This window comes from Penicillium bovifimosum (genome assembly GCF_028826915.1).
Source record: "Penicillium bovifimosum strain IBT 22155 chromosome Unknown utg000004l_segment0_segment0, whole genome shotgun sequence".
In the NCBI taxonomy this organism is placed as follows: Eukaryota; Fungi; Ascomycota; class Eurotiomycetes; order Eurotiales; family Aspergillaceae; genus Penicillium; species Penicillium bovifimosum.
In genome coordinates this window covers 1,060,392-1,078,301 of record NW_026622713.1, presented here as the reverse complement: position 1 = coordinate 1,078,301, position 17,910 = coordinate 1,060,392, and the positions used below count along the sequence as shown (strand labels likewise).

The window sequence follows — 17,910 nt, the reverse complement described above, 5'->3', positions numbered from 1 at the left end:
TGTACGACAAAAAAAAAGGGCGTTCCTCATTTGGCCATTGATCAATGGATCAACAGGTGTCTCTGGGCAGACTCTTCAAGTGTCCTCGATAATCGCTGCGTGTACAGGCGGACTCGTTCCGTGAATTCAGTCTGGTTCCACAACTCCTTTCCGTCCCCATCAATCTCGATTTGAGGCACTCCAATTTGCTCGACCACAAAGCCAGCTGCGACGGTAGCGCAAATGAGTGCCTTAGGATGGTGTTGGCAATCACCCCAAGTATCAAGGGCTGTATTCCAAGCCTTGGAATTTGATAGAACGTCGTCAATGACTTGGAATGGCTCTCTGCCTGCAGTGACCATGCCTTGGGCTAGAGCACCTAAGAAGGAGTTGCCCGCACCCGTAGGATCGACCACAAGCGTAGCACCCGATGGATCAGGCTGATGGTATGCGGGGAGCCAGATCTTGCAGGACTTGGAGTAGGCGTAGCTACCGTCCTTTCCTGCCCTAATGACGAGCAGACCATTTCCATCAGGACCAATGGCGGACTCTGTAATCTTTTGGACGAGCTGCTGGCTTGATTGGCTCCCCTCGGTCCAACCAGGCTGGTCAAACATCATGCCGAGCTCCATGTGGTTGGGACTCACTACATCCACTACCTTGTTTGCGGCAAGGAAATTTTCCTGTTCTTCCGGGGTACAGAGGTCAGGGACTGGCTCCCAAACAAAGATAGGACGCTTGGAGGCATGCGCGGCAGATGGAGCTTTTCCTGCCTTTCGTAATTCATCCCGTCGCTGCAGAATGTCTTGCACTATTGACATGCAGCGTGTCGCAGAACAGACCATATGAAATGTCTTGGACCACACCTGCGTATCAGATAGCATCTCAGGCTCAAGTCTCAACTTTGGAGTCAGATATTTGAAGTCTACGAGGTCAGTCACTGCGTGCATTGCTTTGAGAGATATCATGACAGGATTTACCTCGTTTCTCGTCGGGATGATACCCATTCCAGGCCCTCGTCGTTAGCCTGCTGTGATCTTCTCTGAATACACAGTCCGTCCTCCATGATGTGATCACATCAAACGTCTCAGCTGGGAAATCAGATCCAACATCCACGATCCAGCTCACAGATCGTGCATGTTTCGAGCCTGACACCAAGCGGGCACCAACGACAGCATAAGACGCTGCGCCACCGATAACGTTCTTGACTCCAGGTCTTGATCCACCAAAATCAATATCATCTAGTCATCAATGGCTGTGAGTCTACGTCCGTGTTTGAGGGACAAACCAAAGCATACCAATTATAAACATCCCCAAAGTGCAGAAATCGATTTCGGAATGCTGAACCTGGACGGACATCGTTGCAGCTATGGCTATAGATAGCACAGAAAGAGGGTTGTTTCAAATAGACAAAGAACAACCTCAGACTGAAGTTCGACTATGTGGATCAACCATGGGACTGTAACGGAATTACGAAATATACCCCGCAACGTCATTGCCGTGTGCGGGTCCCACCGTAACATACATACCACGTCTAGAGCCCACTGCTGCAGACCTCAGGAGCTCCGATCTTCGTCTTCTTTCCACTCCCTATCATCTCGTGTTTCTTGAACTTGGAAGGCTCGGACCGAATATAAGGTGTTTTACTCTATCAGAACCGCTGGACCTTAACCTACTCAACTCAGCCCTTACACCTTTCATATTACCGTTGGAGCAACGTGTTGCCTACCATGGCGTCCGGCGGCCACATGCATAACTTTACCACCCTCATCAAGCGGTATGTGTCTGCTCTAGCGGAGCCCAAGTCCTTTGCTCTACGCTTAACAATTTGGTTCCACTCCATATACGGTGTTACCACTGCATCCGGCGCATTTGGCTAACACTAAACTCAACGACAGCCTCGAGGCAGCGACCTCACGCTTGGAGGATATGGCCATGTCGTATGACGACCCCAGCGCAACAAAGTCCCTCGGGGGCGCTTCGTCCTCTGTGCCTGCTACCCCGGAGCGGGCTCAAGCTACCCCTCCTCCGCCCGCAGCCCCTGCCGCCGCCCCAGTTCCGCCTCAGATTCAAGATTTCGATGCCCTGATCAAGGGAGATGTGCAGAACTTTGTCAACCTGGGAGAGAAAATTGGTGGTCTCGTCGCTGAGCAGGTATGTCTAGTCTGCAGCCCCAAAAGCTTGGTGATTCAGGAGGTGCTGACTGCTTCTATAGTCGAAAGCCGTCCTTCAAGCTTTCCAGGCCGAACGCACCTATCTCTACGTCGTAACAAAGGCCAAGAAGCCTGAAACACAACCCCCGGAGCTGATGACCGATCTGCACAAAGCATCTGATAGTATCAACAACATTCGCGAATCAAACCGAGCATCCTCGTTATTCAACCACCTCAGCGCTGTTGCAGAGGGTATTGTCGCGCTTGCTTGGTTCTTTGAAAGCAAGCCCGCGGAATTCGTCACGGAAATGGTTGGTGGCATTGAATACTATGGAAATAAGGTTCTGAAGGAGTACAAGGACAAGTGAGATATTCCCTTGACAAAGCTTCGAGGGATACCAGGTTAACGTTTTGACAGAGATAAGGCGCATGTGGACTATATCAAAGCCTACTACCAGAACTTCAAGGCTCTTGCCGAGTACCTGAAGAAGCACTTCCCCAAGGGTCTAACATGGAACAACGAGTCTGGAATCGACGCCCTGGAAGCTTTGAAGCAGGCCAAGGGTGGACCTACTCCCGCCCGCGGAGGCGCCCCTCCACCCCCTCCCCCTCCTCATCCGGTCCCATCTCTCAACGTCCCCGGTGGCGGTGCTCCTCCCCCACCTCCGCCTCCTGGAATCCCGCCCGCCCCTGCTCCTTCAGCACCAGCAGCCGACATGGGTGCTGTCTTCGAACAGCTCAACCAGGGCGAGGCTATCACCTCTAGTCTGCGCAAGGTAGACAAATCTCAGATGACACACAAGAACCCCAGCCTGCGTGCCGGATCCACTGTCTCTGAGGGCTCCAGCTCTGTACGCGGCAAGTCCCCAGCTCCTAGCAAGAAGCCCAAGCCCGAGAACATGCGCGCGCGCAAGCCGCCTCGCAAGGAACTCGAGGGCAACAAGTGGCTCATCGAGAACTTCGAGGGCCCCGGCGATATCATTGAAATCCCCGCGCAGCAGAACCAGTCTATCATGATTACCCGCTGCAACAAGACCATTATCAAGGTCACCAACAAGGCCAACGCTATTGCCATCGACAACTGCACTGGTCTCTCCCTGATCGTTGACTCTCTCGTCAGCAGTCTGGACGTCATCAAGTGCCCCAAGTTTGCTGTGCAAATTGATGGCACTGTCCCTACTCTGCTGATGGATCAGGTCGATGGTGCTGCTGTCTACCTTGGCCAGCAAAGTCTCAACACTGAAATCTTCACTAGCAAGTCCTCCGCTATTAACATCAACCTTCCGCCGCCGGAGGGCACCGATGGGGATACCAAGGAGTGCCCTCTACCCGAGCAGTTCAAGAGTTACATCAAGAATGGTGTGGTTGTGAGCGAGATCGTGGAGCACGCTGGTTAGGCTGGCTTTGTTGGTTCAAGGGAGCTAAGGACAGATTTTCTTCCTTGTCTCGAAGAATATATTGTAATCTATCTAGTCAGCCAGCTCCGGTTATACCTAAGCTTGAGACTCGTTTCGATAATTTAGTTGCTGTATTTAGCACTCTGTAGATAGAAATCCCAGGACTCAAACTTGGCTCTTCCTTAAAGCACAATGGATTCCGATATATACAATGAGTGAGATAGGATTGAATGAGTATGTGTGATCGTCCTAAGACCAAATAAGTAGCCTAATAAATGATACCACCTCAAGCGCAGAGTCCCGAACAACTCCGCTAAAGGAACCTCAATATGCACGGAAAAGAGATACACACCAGCCCCCTGCTTCAGGCCGGAGTTCACGCCATGAGATGGAAACCAACCAGGCGGATGACTGACTGTTAAATACACAGTAAACCCAATGAATGCAGATATGACTGGGGTGCGAAGAAAGTCGAAAATGAGAATCGGTGCTATTATCTAAGTCAGTATGCACAGGTATCGGCAGCATCCAGTGCGCCTATTGTCATGTTATGCTGGTGTTCAGATAGTCTCCAGGACTTTCTGACGATTTGTGTTTCTGCTGTTCATGGTATGTGATCCGAGCATCGGATCAATGTCAAACCAAAGTGATATCAAAATGATATCAAAGTCAAGATACAAGTATATGAGGGGTCATGAATATGATAAATGTAGGTGGGGGATTCGGAACTCCTAGAAGTGCTCACATTGAGTCCTTTCAGCGAGGAGTGCGGTCATGAGCGCAAGAGGAACGATCATGGCAGCCTGCCTTGTGTGAATGATGTTCATCTACTCGTGGCTCTTGCCTCTGCACATCCAGGCCTCGAAGTCTCTGGGCGAGTAGGCTCTCACTAGCTTCCGAGCCACTTGAGGGTGAGGTTCGGGATTGACCTCCATAGCCCACATCTCCCTTGGCGAGCTTGCCGTACATAGATGAACTGTGCGAAGACGAAGTAGCCTCAGACTGAGACGTGGGATCTCGAGGTCTTGACATGCCATGCTGCGAGGGGAAGTCGCCCGGAGATGACGCATGTGGGCGAAGGTGGGGAATCGGCTCCTGGCCGATGCTTCGCCTGCGAGAAGCCTGTTCGATCGCGAGCCGTGTAGTCGTGCTTGCTCTGTTCGACGATAAAGACTCTCGAGTCGGCCGGTAAGGACTGTACCGTGGTGTAGGGGTCAAGGTCTCAGGCGTGACTTTCTCATCGTCATCCGGGACGCGGTTGGCAAAGACCACTCGGATATTCTGATACAGATAGAAGCGCCCGCGCGCGGGGCAGCAGATGTTCAGATGAACGAGGTATCGCAAAGTGCGTTTGTCTTGACTTTGCGCGCTGAGCGGCATATCGGTAGCCGGTCCAGCCGAGTAGCTGCTTTGCCGAATGAAGGTCTTTGTACCGGGCTCCATACCGTGCAGATCATAAGGAACCAAGAAAACCTTGACCGCAGTCTTGTTTGGATTCTTGATCATGACCTGTACGTGACCTTGCTGTGGAATCCGATATGACCCTCCTGGGGGACATTTAGGCGATACTGACCTCCGACTTCTCTTTCGCCTGCGTCGCATTTCGGTATCAGGCATGGCGGGTGTGTTTTCATGAGGCTCTGTTGGAATTGTGGGCGGGCTAAGACGCCGGGTAGGATTCTCATGTGGGAGCAAGTTTTCCAGGTCAATCAGTCCTACATAAGGACTCGGACTGTCGTCCGAGATCGAGCGCCCGCTGCCCGAAGTAGGATAACTATAGAAAACAGCCTGAAATGGCACCGTGACATGCGGTGGACATTTTGAATGACCTTTGCTGTTTGGCTTGCCCGCCACGGAAATTTTGGCTGTGAAATCCAGTGGCCTGGAAGAATTCATGGACATCCTGCCGCGCAATATGGACTCTTCATAAGACCCCACCATCGGCGCATTCGAACTCGACAAAATATCCGAAGCTAAGGATGACCTTCTTGCTCGCGACGATGGAAACGGACCGCCAGGCGGGGATGCGAGTTGAAGACTGTATGATGAAGTCAAGGATCGCCGAGGGAAAAATGTCTGATTGCTGGTTATTCCCTGTTGCCGTTCAAGCGGAAACGGACTACGAAGGTTGCTCACCTGATTATTTGACGGAGAGAGCTGAAGGCTCTCAAAGCTCCCTGGTGGCAAAGTGCGGCGACGATTCACCTTCCCCGCAAGCTCAGAGACGTCCGCATGCTCAACATGAGATGGAAAGTCCAAATCTGTGCTGTTCGCCTGATATATCAGAGGGCTTGTGGGAGCCTTCAAGACATAACTTGACGAATATGAGCCCAGTGAAGGTGCACGGGAACGAGAATTTACAATATTGTCGGACTGACGAGCATCGGTCACTGCACTTGATGTTCCTGGATATTCCCTGAGCCAAGGAGGAGTGGGAAAGGAGCTCAAATGACCAAAGGATGAGTCCTCCCTTCGTCGGAAGGGGAATTGGGGGGCATGCGGATCATGGGGATCTGTAGCACCTTCCCTGAAGTCACCGGAGTGTAAAGCTGATCGAGGTCTTTGGATATCGGCCGGCGATCCCAGTTGTTCTGCTGGTATAAGGTGACGTCTTTGACAGGGAGAGCTGTCTTCACTGTCTCTGGCTGCCGTTTGTGAATACACTCGGGATACTTGAGAGATTGATAAATCTGCAGGGGTTTCCCTTTCTGATGACTATATTTTAGTGTTAGTTCATGATCAAATTTAGGGGGTGGTGTATTAAGAAAGCAAAGGAATCTAGGAATTCATTTTCACGTTCCTTCTGCCAATAAAGAAGAAGGAACAAAAATCACAGCGCCAGGCACCTTTACGGAAGATTCACATACAGTGTGTTGAAGTCTCCAAGGTGAAGATTCTTTGATACGATGTATGAGCTCTTCACGATCATTCGCTCGTATTGAAGCCGGGTGGGAACGTCTTGACTCCATAGGACTAGCGGGGATCTCAGGCGGAATGAGTTCAAGGCGAGCAGGCTCATGTATATGGAGTGGTGAGGGCCCCGTGACTGGCGCTTCACGCTTATCATCGTCGGGTGATTGTGGATAATGACGCCGCCGGTCCGGGTCTCGAAATAACGGCATGGTGGCGTGATAAGGACAGACTTTGAGGTCAGAAACGCCGATGGGAACAGTTCAAAAGCCACCGATTTGGCCAGCAGCTTTCTAAACCAGGGCCAAGCTGTGCGGTGGTGGGGGCCTTTGTATGCGGTGTGTCAAGATGATTCAGGTGTATGCCGTCAGTATGTCAACTGATTCATGAGGAACGGCCATGGGTTTATGTAGGGTCATGCCGTCCTATGGAGCTGGTTCCGCTTGCACTTTCAAAAACACAGATGGCCAGCTAGCGCTGTCTGAGACGTTCAGATAGTTGAATGAAGAATTATTGAGCAGGTGCTGCTCAACGAGTCAGTGGGTGGACACCGTCGATCTCGGAGATCCGGACTCCAGAACGTCATGTGATGGACCAGTGACGTTGTGTTGCTGCAACTGCATTCATCGGGCTTTGGGCAAAGCCTAGATTATCATTGTCGGGTCTCAATAATGGCATAGAGGCCTGATACCCAACATCGTGTAAGATGTTGGGAGAGAAAGGACAGACGGAAAGATGAAAGGCAAGTTGGGAGCGAATGGGCAAACCTAAACTAGCGACCGCGATAAGTGTATGACCACATCGTCCACATGACCACATACATAATGAAATGAACTCTGAGAATAACTTTATTACTTTAGATATTGTACTTTGATCACTAACTAAGAGAAAATAAATTGACAGTCAATCCAACATCAAATTGCTATTTATCGCAGGTACTCCGTAGAATCCGTACATACTGTACTGTTAGTGGCCGAGACCAACGTTCCGTGCGGAGATCGCCACTTTTTTTTTTCTTCTCCAAAGATTTGGATTCAACACACATCGGGGCAGAACACAATAGGATACAGTCTTATTCAACGAACATCATTATGGCACCGAAACGTACTCATGACGGTGATGCTCCAGCATCAAAAGGAGAGCCCGAAGTCAAGAAACGCAAGGGTTTCAGCGTCGGTCCCGCAAACCTCCCAGATGGCACATATCGTCGCAAGAGTGAGTTGGCATTCCCTTGGATTTCTTCGAGACTATAAGCTGACCGAAAATAGCCCAAAAGATCAAGAATGACCTGATCCACAAAGCCAAAGTGAAGAAGGCCTATGCAAAGATCAAAGCGCAAGAACTGGCCACCGCGCCGAAGAAATCCATTTACGACATCGTCGAGGAAAATGACAAGGAAATCGCCAAGCACGACGAAAAGCCCGCCGAAGAGGCAACAACTCTAGAGCTTCATCCGGATCGCATAGCCATGTTGAACGAGCCCGAGCCAGCACCAGCACCTAGACCGGAACGGCGTCAGCGAGGCGATGGCAAGCAAAGGGAGCGTCGACCGAAGCCTTCCGCATTCACAAGGGAGATGGAGTTTGCAGAAAAGCGGAGGAAAGAGGAGGAAGAACGCCAAAGGCAACGGGAAGCGAAACAGAAAGAACGCGAGGCACTGTTGCGCGCAAAGCGGCCAGATCAGTTTGGGAAGAGGCGACTGGGCCGAGAGAGTAATGCACTCCTCAGTCGTGTGCAGCGGATGGTTGGCCAGAATTAGTTAAAAGGACTAAACCCACACACGGTGTGGGCTTTGTTGATGATACCCGGTTGGTTATGCCCAAAAAGATTTCATGTATTCAATTATTCCTTCGAAGCCAAAGTTGAACACTATGGATGTGGTCACTATCTCGAAGTCTTGACGTTGCCTGAACTAGTTCCACCACTACTTCCATGATTGCCGCTTCTGGGCCCCTTGAAACAAGCAAACTCGCCCTTAGTTCGGGCTTTGAGGCGTTTCAAGACGACACGCATTTCTCCTAGCCCTTCTTGAAGTTCAGCGCGGGCTTCGCTTGTGGTGCGATAATCTAGCTCGGTGTAGATCTGGCCTTGCACATTTGCTACCTCGTCAGTCGAGTACACGCTCAGCGTCTGTGACATGAACTCAGTATCCAATGTAGCTTGCATCAAGGCTGGAAGCGAGAAGGAGGTCCGAGCTCGGAAGGCAGCTAGTTGTGACGAGGATATTTGGGCCATGAAATATGATAACACAGTGGCCAATAGCGAGGAAGGTGCGCTCGACGCAGCGCGACTGGCTCCAGATGACACAGTGGACGGGATTGTGGTAGAGATCTCTGTGTGGACCAGCACCATGGCCAACAAGGTGTTATAAACATAGGGGTGGACTTGCTCCGGCCTCCCGTCGGTTGGCTCCCAATCTGCGGAGGTAATGCCGGCGGTGATTATTTTGTTTATTGAGGCAGTAGTTGGGTTTACGTAGGACTGGAAGAGCCTGTCTTCAATCTGACTGAGGACGTCCCGGATAGTCTTGGCTTCTTCTGTCAGCTTGACCGAGAAGGATGTCTCAAAGTTGGAGATAAGCTGGGGGACATGATCCGCTTGTAGAGCCTTGATGTTGGAGAGTGTGAGAAGGATTCGAACATTCTGTACTGTGGTCAGCTATCATGGCCTCATATCACAATGGACAAGAACTTACCCGATTCCAAGAGTCAACGGAATCGGCCGAAAGAACCGACAAGGCAGCATCAGTGGCTTGACTTGTCATTGCTGGTCGAGCAATAATCCATTCATTTTCTTCGTCTGGTGTTGTCTGTCGCTCAGCATTTTCAACCAGACCACTCAGAGCTTTGTAAACACTCGATACAAACTGAGTGCGAACCATTTGGAGAAGTTTGGCAGGCGGCTGAGTGACAACATCCACCGAGCCTGGCTTCGCCATAGCTTCCGAAATGTAAAGGATCTTCTGCATGCCACCAAGGATAGCACTCTCAAAAGCCACAAGTAACCCAGGCATTTTAGTCAGATCCCGCCTCTCTGGATCGCGAGTCCAGTCCTCTAACATCTTGCAGATCTCCGCATCTTTGCTCCAGGCAGCACAGGCCACACGGGCACATCGTTCCCGGGCTACACTCACAAGGGTCTTGAGAAGGTCGTATGTCTTTCCAGAGCCACCGACCGGTCGTAAGGCTGCCATTTCACTAGCAGCAGTGCCCACGATGATGAGGAATTTACTCAAATAATGTACTCCACTGAGCGAGTTGGAGAATGGCGGCCAGAATGCGAAGTCCTCCCAATGTTCGCCCAGCTTTGGGGGAGGGAAAGGTAGGTTCTTTGGATCCAACTTGAAGCGCGATTCTGTCGGGGTAACGCCCCGGGATTCCGGGGTCGATGGACTTGCGGGAACTGGCGAAAAGAGCAAGGATATATCATTGGTTGGGGGTTCCGTGAAAAGGGTCAGAACGTTCTCTCGAATGATATTGACCAACTCGGAAACACCCTTCTCAAGGTCCTTAGCATTGTCAGCTGAGAGATGATGGTGTTTACGGCTCTCTCCCTCAAACCCAACCGGCAGAAGCCGCTGTCGGTTGCCTTCGATGAAGGATTGGGCCACTTCCCAGAAGTCCATCACCTCACCCAGCAAGCCGCTCTGAGAGGATAGAAGCCGGGTTAGGAACGCCTGTATGCATTCCCACAACTCAACCACTTGATCCGTGTCAAGTCTCTCCGGTGTTTCTGCTGCACCATCACGAGGCGCTAGGCGGAGATACGATGCTGTAGCCTGGGGGGTCGGTTTCTCTCCACCTGCAAGCCTCCTTCTCAAGATCTCTATTTCCACCTTGCATCGGTCACAGAATCCGGTAATCTTTGTCTTCAAGAATTCATAACGACTCTGAAGCCATTCCCAAATGGGGTTGTCTTCGACGCCCAGCTCTAACAAGGCACCGATCAACTCCATGTGTTCTTCCACGGGGCCCGAGGCGGTGGTTGTGGTGGACGTAGTGGGGGCATCGGCAAGGCGTCGCCAAAGATCACGTTTGAAGTTCTGAATCTGTTGGTCGACGTCCATCCACATGCGGCCCATGACTAGGATGGTGTGCGTTTCAGAGTCGCTTAGTTGTCGGCGCGAACTGGACGATGCCTGCTCCGCGATATCCTTAGCTCGGTTGGCGAGCGTCCTCGCTTTGGTGTATTGATCGAAAACAGCATCGTAATCACGTTGTTGGATGGCCTTGGACAAGTGGCTCCCAATCTCGTAAACATCACGGTGTTTCTCCATGGTCTCCACCACTGACTTTAATACTTTCTCTCGTTCACGGCCACCAAGAGCCGGCCCCCACACCTCCTCGGCCTTGACGGAAGCTTCAACCAAAGGACCCCTGATACCCTTCATGCCATATTCACTCTCCTTGACAAGAGCAGTCTTTTTAGCAGACACAAACGGAGCTGGAGATACGCCCCGTTGCTGGCCTGAATAGCTTCTGAAGTGTCCCGACCTCCGTGGACTCAAGCCCATTTCCTTATCAGTACCCTGGTTCCTCATCTCGGCGTAGACGCTATCGATGGTTGCCTTGGCACGGACGAAACGCTCGAAATTGGCTTCCACCAATACTTTCAGTGAGGCCGACTTTTGGTCAATGGAACGCGATAGATTGTCCAAGCCGTCCGTCAACGATTCAATCGAGGCTGAGTGATGCGCTTGTGATAGAAACAGCGCGGGCGAGAAAGATGTTGATGACAGCAAGAACCGTGACTTGCCATCCTCCTCTAGAGGTACACCGCGCTGCTTGAGAATTCGAAGAACGCTGTCGCTAGTACCCAGCGGGTCGGGCTCGTCCTCACGCGCATTGTCTCTGCCCTCCTTCCCTCTCCGTGAACCAAAGTTGCTTCTCCAATCACTAGGACTGCGTTCGAGAGCAACGTATCGGGATTTGCGCGGACGGGAGTCTTTCTGCGTTGGCTCTTCTTCCGGCTCGTCGGTCGCGTCTAAAGATGCCGGCCATTCTTCGGGGAACTCGGTGGGGAGATTGTAGTGGCTTGTGACGTCGAGGTCAGCCATGGCGGGCGGTAGGGAGGAGGAAGCAGGACGAATTGAAATTAAGGGATAGCCAGGATCTAGCTACAGATTCTCCCGCGGTCGACCGGAGATCTGATAGCAGAACCCTAATAGAGACAGAGTTGCTGGTACCTTGTAGTCAAGAGTGGACACCTAAAGAGTGGACTCGGGCCGTGTTGAATCAAACCACCAATGCGGTCTGCCTCCCGCTCGGATCGGTGCGGCGCCGAGAGATTTGATTCTTTCTTCCTTTCTTCGGCTTCCTCTTCCACTCTTCTCCCCCCACCCACTCATATTATCTCCTCTCCAGAAATTGAAGGGATCTTTCAAAATGATTGCTGCCCGGAACTTCTCTGCTGCTCGCCAGTGCTTGCGCCCTTCCCGCGTGGCCCCCCGATTTGCTGCCCCCATTGCGCAGGTACCAACCCCCTCAAGACATCGGACCGTTGACTATCAAGCGAGCTCAATTGACTAATCTTTACCCTCTTTCGAATAGATTCGCTTCTACGCTAGTCCTGCGCAGGAGGCCGTTGCCAAGTTCAAGGGTCAGAAGGGTTCCGATGTACGTTTTTCCCACCCCGAACCCTTTTTTTTTCATCAATGCCGGCGCCAGCCGCGCAGCGGCACACCGGTCATAAATCGCGCAGAACACCACCACCGTGTATAATTTCGACATTTCTAACGCATTTACTTCTCTTTTTGTAGGGCAAGTACACTGTTACTCTGATTGAGGGTGATGGCATTGGTCCTGAGATCTCTCAGTCCATCAAGGACATCTTCGAGGCCGCCAAGGTAGCTATCAGCATGTTTACTTCCAACCAGCGCGATCAGAATGCTAAGAAAACTCATAGGCCCCCATCAAGTGGGAGTCCGTCGATGTTACTCCTATCCTCAAGGATGGCAAGACCGCCATTCCCGATGATGCCATTGCTAGTGTGCGCCGCAACTACGTCGCCCTCAAGGGTCCTTTGGCTGTATGTTTGACCTCGAAATCACCCATAGATCCTTCGCATCTAAACTCCGATACTGAACATCAACCATCTAGACCCCCGTTGGCAAGGGTCACGTCTCCCTGAACCTGACTCTCCGCCGTACTTTCAACCTTTTCGCCAACTTGCGTCCTTGCCGCTCCATTGCTGGCTACAAGACCCCCTACGACAATGTCGACACTGTTCTTATCCGTGAGAACACCGAGGGTGAATACTCCGGCATTGAGCACGTCGTCGTCGATGGTGTCGTGCAGAGCATCAAGCTCATCACCAAGGAGGCTTCCGAGCGTGTCCTCCGCTTCGCCTTCCAGTACGCGCAGTCCATCAACAAGAAGAAGGTCCGCGTTGTCCATAAGGCCACCATCATGAAGATGTCCGACGGTCTGTTCCTGAACACCGCCCGCGAGATCGCCAAGGAATTCCCCGACATCGAGTTTGATGCTGAGCTGCTGGACAACTCATGCCTCAAGATCGTCACCGACCCCACCCCTTACAACGACAAGGTTCTTGTCATGCCCAACCTGTACGGTGATATTCTGTCCGATATGTGCGCCGGTCTGATCGGTGGTCTCGGTCTCACCCCCTCCGGTAACATTGGTGACGAGTGCTCCATCTTCGAGGCCGTCCACGGTTCCGCTCCCGACATTGCCGGCAAGGCTCTCGCCAACCCCACTGCTCTGCTTCTCAGCAGTATCATGATGTTGCAGCACATGGGTCTCCACGACCACGCTGCCCGCATCCAGAAGGCTACCTTCGACACCCTTGCTGAGGGCAAGGTTAGTTTATATCTCCGTTCCTATGTTCCTCGTGCATTACTGACTCTGTGATCTTTAGACTCTTACCGGTGATCTTGGTGGCAATGCCAAGACCCACGAGTACGCTGGGGCTATCATCAAGCGCCTGTAAACCTGTCGCTGCTTAGACCCCTTGTACTATGACCCTCTCTGAATCTTTCCTTTTGTACCTTCGAACGACATTAGACCTATAGCGATCGAAATATACCTCTCTTTGGTTACCCGGAGGATTTCCCAAATAATCATGACCTGTTGGATTTAGGGGCGATGCACCCGCTAGAAGTAACATACATTATCCATAGCTGTCTGCATACATAATCTTACACATTACCGATGGAGAGAATAACGCCGTATCAAGCACCCACAGGTATCAAAAGTCAAAATCCACGTATTCGATATAGTATGACCATGTCAACGCCGTCGCGCAGTCCTGCGCGTCGTGGTGCTAGTCGAAGGCTTTTTGTCTTTGGCTCGGGACCGAGAAGTTTGCGCTCGCGTACTCCGCGGACCACCCTTCTCACCCTCGCCTTCATCTTCGTCACTATTGGCCTCGGAGGCCTCTTCGCCTTCCTCTTCGTCTTCCTCATTCGCACCAGTGTCTTCCGCCGAATCACCACCTTCGTCTGATGTTTTACCCTGACTTCCGGGACCAAGCTCGGCTTGTAGCCGTGTTGATCGTGTTCCTCGTGTGGAGGTACGGGCACTCCGGGTTGATTTTCGACCTCGAGAAGGGGCAGGCGAAGACCGTGGTTCTGTGGTGGGCAATAGGTCAGTTTACGGACTCAGCTCGAATTCGCAAAATCGATTCGCTACTAACCATCTGTGTCTGCGACTGTGCTTCCTCGCCTTGATCCACCCGCGCGACTGGCACGACTAGTGACGGGCGACAAAGACTCTTCCATCGCGAGTCTCCTTTCAAACATCATATCGCCGTACTCGTCATATGGAAGCTCGAATGGGCAGTACATCTCGCTCTGGCCGTCCTCATCCTCGTTCATATCGGTAATTATTGAGTCTTCCTTTAAACGTATCGCGATTAGGGAGATGGACTGGCAAAGGAAACTTGTAGATCGCGACTTACCCGCTCGTCAAGAGCTTCCAGATTGTATAGCGAGCGGAGTTTCTTCCAGATTCCTGGAATGCGCATATGTTCTGCCGTGGAAGGCGCGTACCCCTGGCTCTTCAAGTACTCTGAAATCGCGAGCATCCGAAAGTGTTTGTGTAGGCCTATAGGACAGGACGGTTAGCTGCGCGCTCGATGTAACAGGAGCGCGAATATAACACACCTACTGGCTTCCATTTTATGATCGCCTTGAGAAGCGCTGTTTCTTGTTCATCCGTCCAGGGGTCTGAGATGAGATCGTAATCTGTGTCTGGGTTCTCGGCGCTATCGCTTAACGGGGTGTTTGCGCTTGACAGCGCGGCGGTGTCATCTGGGGGTGTAGGGGAGTGTGTGCGCTTGGTCTTCTTTTTCGGAGGCATGTTGACTGTGTGTATGAGATCTGAGAGGCTTAAAAAGGTAGAAGCGACCGCAATTGGGGTGGGAGGGAGGTCGTGACTGAGCTACGAGGAGGGCGAGGCACTTTCTGTTATCAAGGGTCCGTGCACGGCGATAGGCATCTCCGTCGCGGGACCGACTTTCACGCGTCAACCATCTTAGTGCTCACTGAGCATGGTCTCGCTATGGATCAATGTGGTCATGAAATGGATCCTTTCTCCATCGAGAGCCTCTGGAGACTCTCCAAATTTAGCATAGAAGCTCTGCAGCCATTGGAGTCGCTACCATGGAACACCGCTCTACCTGGTATGTGTGAGCCACCGGATTCCCTAGAGTGTTTGTTGACCTTGTGTTGTTGGGATAGATGACTCGACTTCTTGCTTTGAACTATTTCGAAACCCTACAGATAAGCTCGGTTCACCATGGAAGCTGGATATCTTTCCGACCAGCTTAGAACAACCCGAATCATTTGCCGACTCGATCATCAGTGCTTCCATAGACGGCCAGTCGGATACATCAAGCGATGCCTTACAAGACCCGACAAACAACGAAAATGACGACAATGGTCTCTGGTCTATAGATCTACTACAAGAGGGCCTTGGCCATGCAATCCCACAAAGATCATGGGAGAGATTCCAAGACCGTTCATTTCAAGAACCCGTGTCTGCCTACTTTAGCGAAGCAGGAACAAAGGCCTTTGATGCAGCATTGGCACAGCAGAAATCTGGACATAATTCGCCAACTCGGATTGTTCGATCAGACATCTTCATTCGATCCTTACTTCGTCTGGGGCTTGGTTGGAGTTCAGTGTTCTTCCGGTACGATCAACGCACCAGCCAATTTGTGAGACATTTGAAGGACGTCCGAATCTCTGGGATCAGTTTGCCTGCATTGGAGAGTGTGATCGAGTATGTACAACAGTGTGGTGTCAACATGCAGCGGATGCGCCTGTTTGCACAACACCCGCCAGCCAAGTGCAAAGAACTTTCTGCTTTATTCACATTGAGCAGCACAGTGGCAGTGATAATCCTCATCCTTGAGCGACAGATCTCTGATCATTCGAGACAAGTCGTCTCACTGCTGCAAATAAAAGCACTATTCAATCGATGCGGCGACTTAATAGGTGTTTTGGCAGCTATTGTCGATGCTACGCACAAGGCTGTCTCGGACGCACAGGTCATATCAGTTGTCACGCAGCGTGCGGCCTTTTTTGCCCAAAAGTTCCCCTGGATGGAGAGTCTTCTGCATGAGATCATAGTTCGAGTGACCCAGCCATGGTTCAAGTTCGTCGAGACTTGGATTGGGCTTCGATCAGAAGAAACCGCACTTCGGCAATCTCTGGCTAGTGGCAAAACCTTTGTTCGACTGGAAATTGATGAACCTGGCAAGTTCAAGGCTGGGCCAGGTCGAATCGACCACGTCTATCAATCCGACCACATGCCATCAATCATTCCAGCGGACCAGGCCCGCTCCATCTTTGAGAGTGGGCGGAGCCTCCAACTACTGAAGCAATCTCATCCTCACCATCCCATCGCACGGCATGATGTTCTCTCCCGGAACAGTGGTCTTCATCTGCATTGTGTGACTAGCTGGGCCGGTATCGAGCGCATCCAGACAAAGGCCCAAGAGTATGAATCGAGACTCCGAGCTGAGATCAAGAGGTACCATGATGGTACTGACTTGCACGATACGCCACCGGACGTTGTCTTGCAAAATGGACAAACAACTGAAACCGGAATCACAACCGCAGCTTTCGAACTCTTCGACATAGATGATCAAGAACGTGACTCAGAGTCCGTCGTTGATCCCAAGGCCCTTACAAGAGATAATTTCAATGAACTTCTCGGCAAAGCACGCGCACTCGATCCTGTATGCACCGACGAAGGAGGCAACCTCGGGCCTGAATTGATATCTGGCCTCCATCTCTCTCTTGCGCCAATTCTTTCGTCGCAAGCCCTTCTCATTAACTACTCTTGCCTGCACCTTCTCTTCAAAGAACATAAGATCCGTCATCATCTCAATATGCAGTGGAGATTCCAGTTGTTGGGAGAAGGCTCGTTCGTCGCCCGTCTCTCCGATTCCCTTTTTGATCCAGAAATGGAAAGTGGAGAACGAAAGGCTGGCAAAGTGCGCAGTGGTGTCGACACCGGTCTCCGCCTCGGCAGTCGTGATACATGGCCGCCAGCTAGTTCAGAGTTGCGACTTGTGTTGATAGGCCTGCTGGGAGATTGTTACTTCGGCAGCAAGCCCACAGAGGATGACGAGAAAAGCCAAGTGCTCAAAGACAACGAGTTGCCTGGTGGCTTGAGCTTCGGGATTCGTGAATTGACGGCCGAAGAGATCGAAAGATGCAGAAACCCGAACGCTATCGAGGCTCTGGACTTCCTTCGCCTGCAGTACACGCCGCCCAGGGTCCTCGAATCCATCATCACTTTGCGATCCCTTGATAAGTACGATCGTCTCTTCAAGCACTTGCTTCGATTGATTCGCATGGTATCTGTCGTCAAAGGACTTGTGCGTGGTTCAACTTCCCGAACATCTCTATCAGGGGACAACCGAAATATCCTACAGCAGTTCAGAGTAGATGCCCAACATTTTGTCCTGGCAGTTAGTGATTACTGTTTCCACATTGGTGTCGGATCCATTTGGCAACGCTTTCAAGATACACTCGATAAAATCGAGCGCCGTGTCAACCGTGGTGATATCGACGGTACGATTGAAGCGGCCCACTCGGTCCCCAGACTCCGTGATTACCACGAAGACATCCTTGACCAAATGTTGTTCGCGTTCTTCCTGAGCAAGCGCCACGCGCAGGCGGCCAAATTGCTTGAGTCGATTTTCGGTACTATCCTTGCCTTCGGACCTTTGTCAAGAGCAGATAGTATCGGGATGCGCAATGAAAGCGAAGGAGCTGTGCTCCATCTCTATCAGACTTTTAGGAAACAGACATCTGCCTTTGTCACCTACCTTCGCAGTTTGGAGTCTGGCAAGGCAACGTCAAAGTCCATGGCTAAGTCGGGGACATTCTTTTCTACAGAGAGAGACCCGACCAGTGTCTTTGAACATCTGCGGGTGAGATTAGACGTGAAGAATTACTATTAAATGGGGTGAGCCGTTGCCACACATGGAAATATGGA

At 51.5% G+C, this 17,910-nt stretch overlaps 8 protein-coding genes across 8 annotated transcripts; 4 read left to right on the top strand and 4 right to left on the bottom strand.

The window, feature by feature from the left end:
• Positions 1-41: 41 nt before the first annotated feature.
• On the bottom strand, positions 42-1,338 carry N7515_004693 (ribokinase family protein; the record flags this gene model as incomplete). The annotated part of the gene is made up of 3 exons (XM_056665437.1): positions 42-904; positions 960-1,220; positions 1,278-1,338. The coding sequence occupies 3 exons, from the start codon at positions 1,336-1,338 to the stop codon at positions 42-44; spliced, it is 1,185 nt and encodes a 394-aa protein (XP_056522387.1).
• Positions 1,339-1,709: 371 nt separating this feature from the next.
• On the top strand, positions 1,710-3,529 carry capA (adenylate cyclase-binding protein; the record flags this gene model as incomplete). The annotated part of the gene is made up of 4 exons (XM_056665436.1): positions 1,710-1,756; positions 1,878-2,133; positions 2,195-2,496; positions 2,551-3,529. 4 exons carry the CDS (start codon positions 1,710-1,712, stop codon positions 3,527-3,529), a joined length of 1,584 nt encoding a protein of 527 aa, XP_056522386.1.
• Positions 3,530-4,285: 756 nt separating this feature from the next.
• Positions 4,286-6,651, bottom strand: N7515_004691 (uncharacterized protein; the record flags this gene model as incomplete). The annotated part of the gene is made up of 2 exons (XM_056665435.1): positions 4,286-6,244; positions 6,364-6,651. The coding sequence occupies 2 exons, from the start codon at positions 6,649-6,651 to the stop codon at positions 4,286-4,288; spliced, it is 2,247 nt and encodes a 748-aa protein (XP_056522385.1).
• An 879-nt stretch (positions 6,652-7,530) lies between these two features.
• On the top strand, positions 7,531-8,198 carry N7515_004690 (uncharacterized protein; the record flags this gene model as incomplete). The annotated part of the gene is made up of 2 exons (XM_056665434.1): positions 7,531-7,654; positions 7,708-8,198. The coding sequence occupies 2 exons, from the start codon at positions 7,531-7,533 to the stop codon at positions 8,196-8,198; spliced, it is 615 nt and encodes a 204-aa protein (XP_056522384.1).
• A 125-nt stretch (positions 8,199-8,323) lies between these two features.
• N7515_004689 (exocyst subunit SEC5) lies at positions 8,324-11,495 on the bottom strand (the record flags this gene model as incomplete). The annotated part of the gene is made up of 2 exons (XM_056665433.1): positions 8,324-9,082; positions 9,135-11,495. 2 exons carry the CDS (start codon positions 11,493-11,495, stop codon positions 8,324-8,326), a joined length of 3,120 nt encoding a protein of 1,039 aa, XP_056522383.1.
• Positions 11,496-11,823: 328 nt separating this feature from the next.
• On the top strand, positions 11,824-13,387 carry N7515_004688 (isocitrate dehydrogenase (NAD(+)) IDH2; the record flags this gene model as incomplete). The annotated part of the gene is made up of 6 exons (XM_056665432.1): positions 11,824-11,937; positions 11,989-12,054; positions 12,198-12,284; positions 12,344-12,466; positions 12,538-13,257; positions 13,316-13,387. 6 exons carry the CDS (start codon positions 11,824-11,826, stop codon positions 13,385-13,387), a joined length of 1,182 nt encoding a protein of 393 aa, XP_056522382.1.
• Positions 13,388-13,686: 299 nt separating this feature from the next.
• N7515_004687 (EAF7 family protein) lies at positions 13,687-14,757 on the bottom strand (the record flags this gene model as incomplete). Its single annotated transcript, XM_056665431.1, has 4 exons — positions 13,687-14,027; positions 14,093-14,324; positions 14,357-14,502; positions 14,562-14,757. 4 exons carry the CDS (start codon positions 14,755-14,757, stop codon positions 13,687-13,689), a joined length of 915 nt encoding a protein of 304 aa, XP_056522381.1.
• A 201-nt stretch (positions 14,758-14,958) lies between these two features.
• Positions 14,959-17,875, top strand: N7515_004686 (tubulin gamma complex associated family protein; the record flags this gene model as incomplete). Its single annotated transcript, XM_056665430.1, has 2 exons — positions 14,959-15,079; positions 15,138-17,875. 2 exons carry the CDS (start codon positions 14,959-14,961, stop codon positions 17,873-17,875), a joined length of 2,859 nt encoding a protein of 952 aa, XP_056522380.1.
• Between the last annotated feature and the right edge of the window lie 35 nt (positions 17,876-17,910).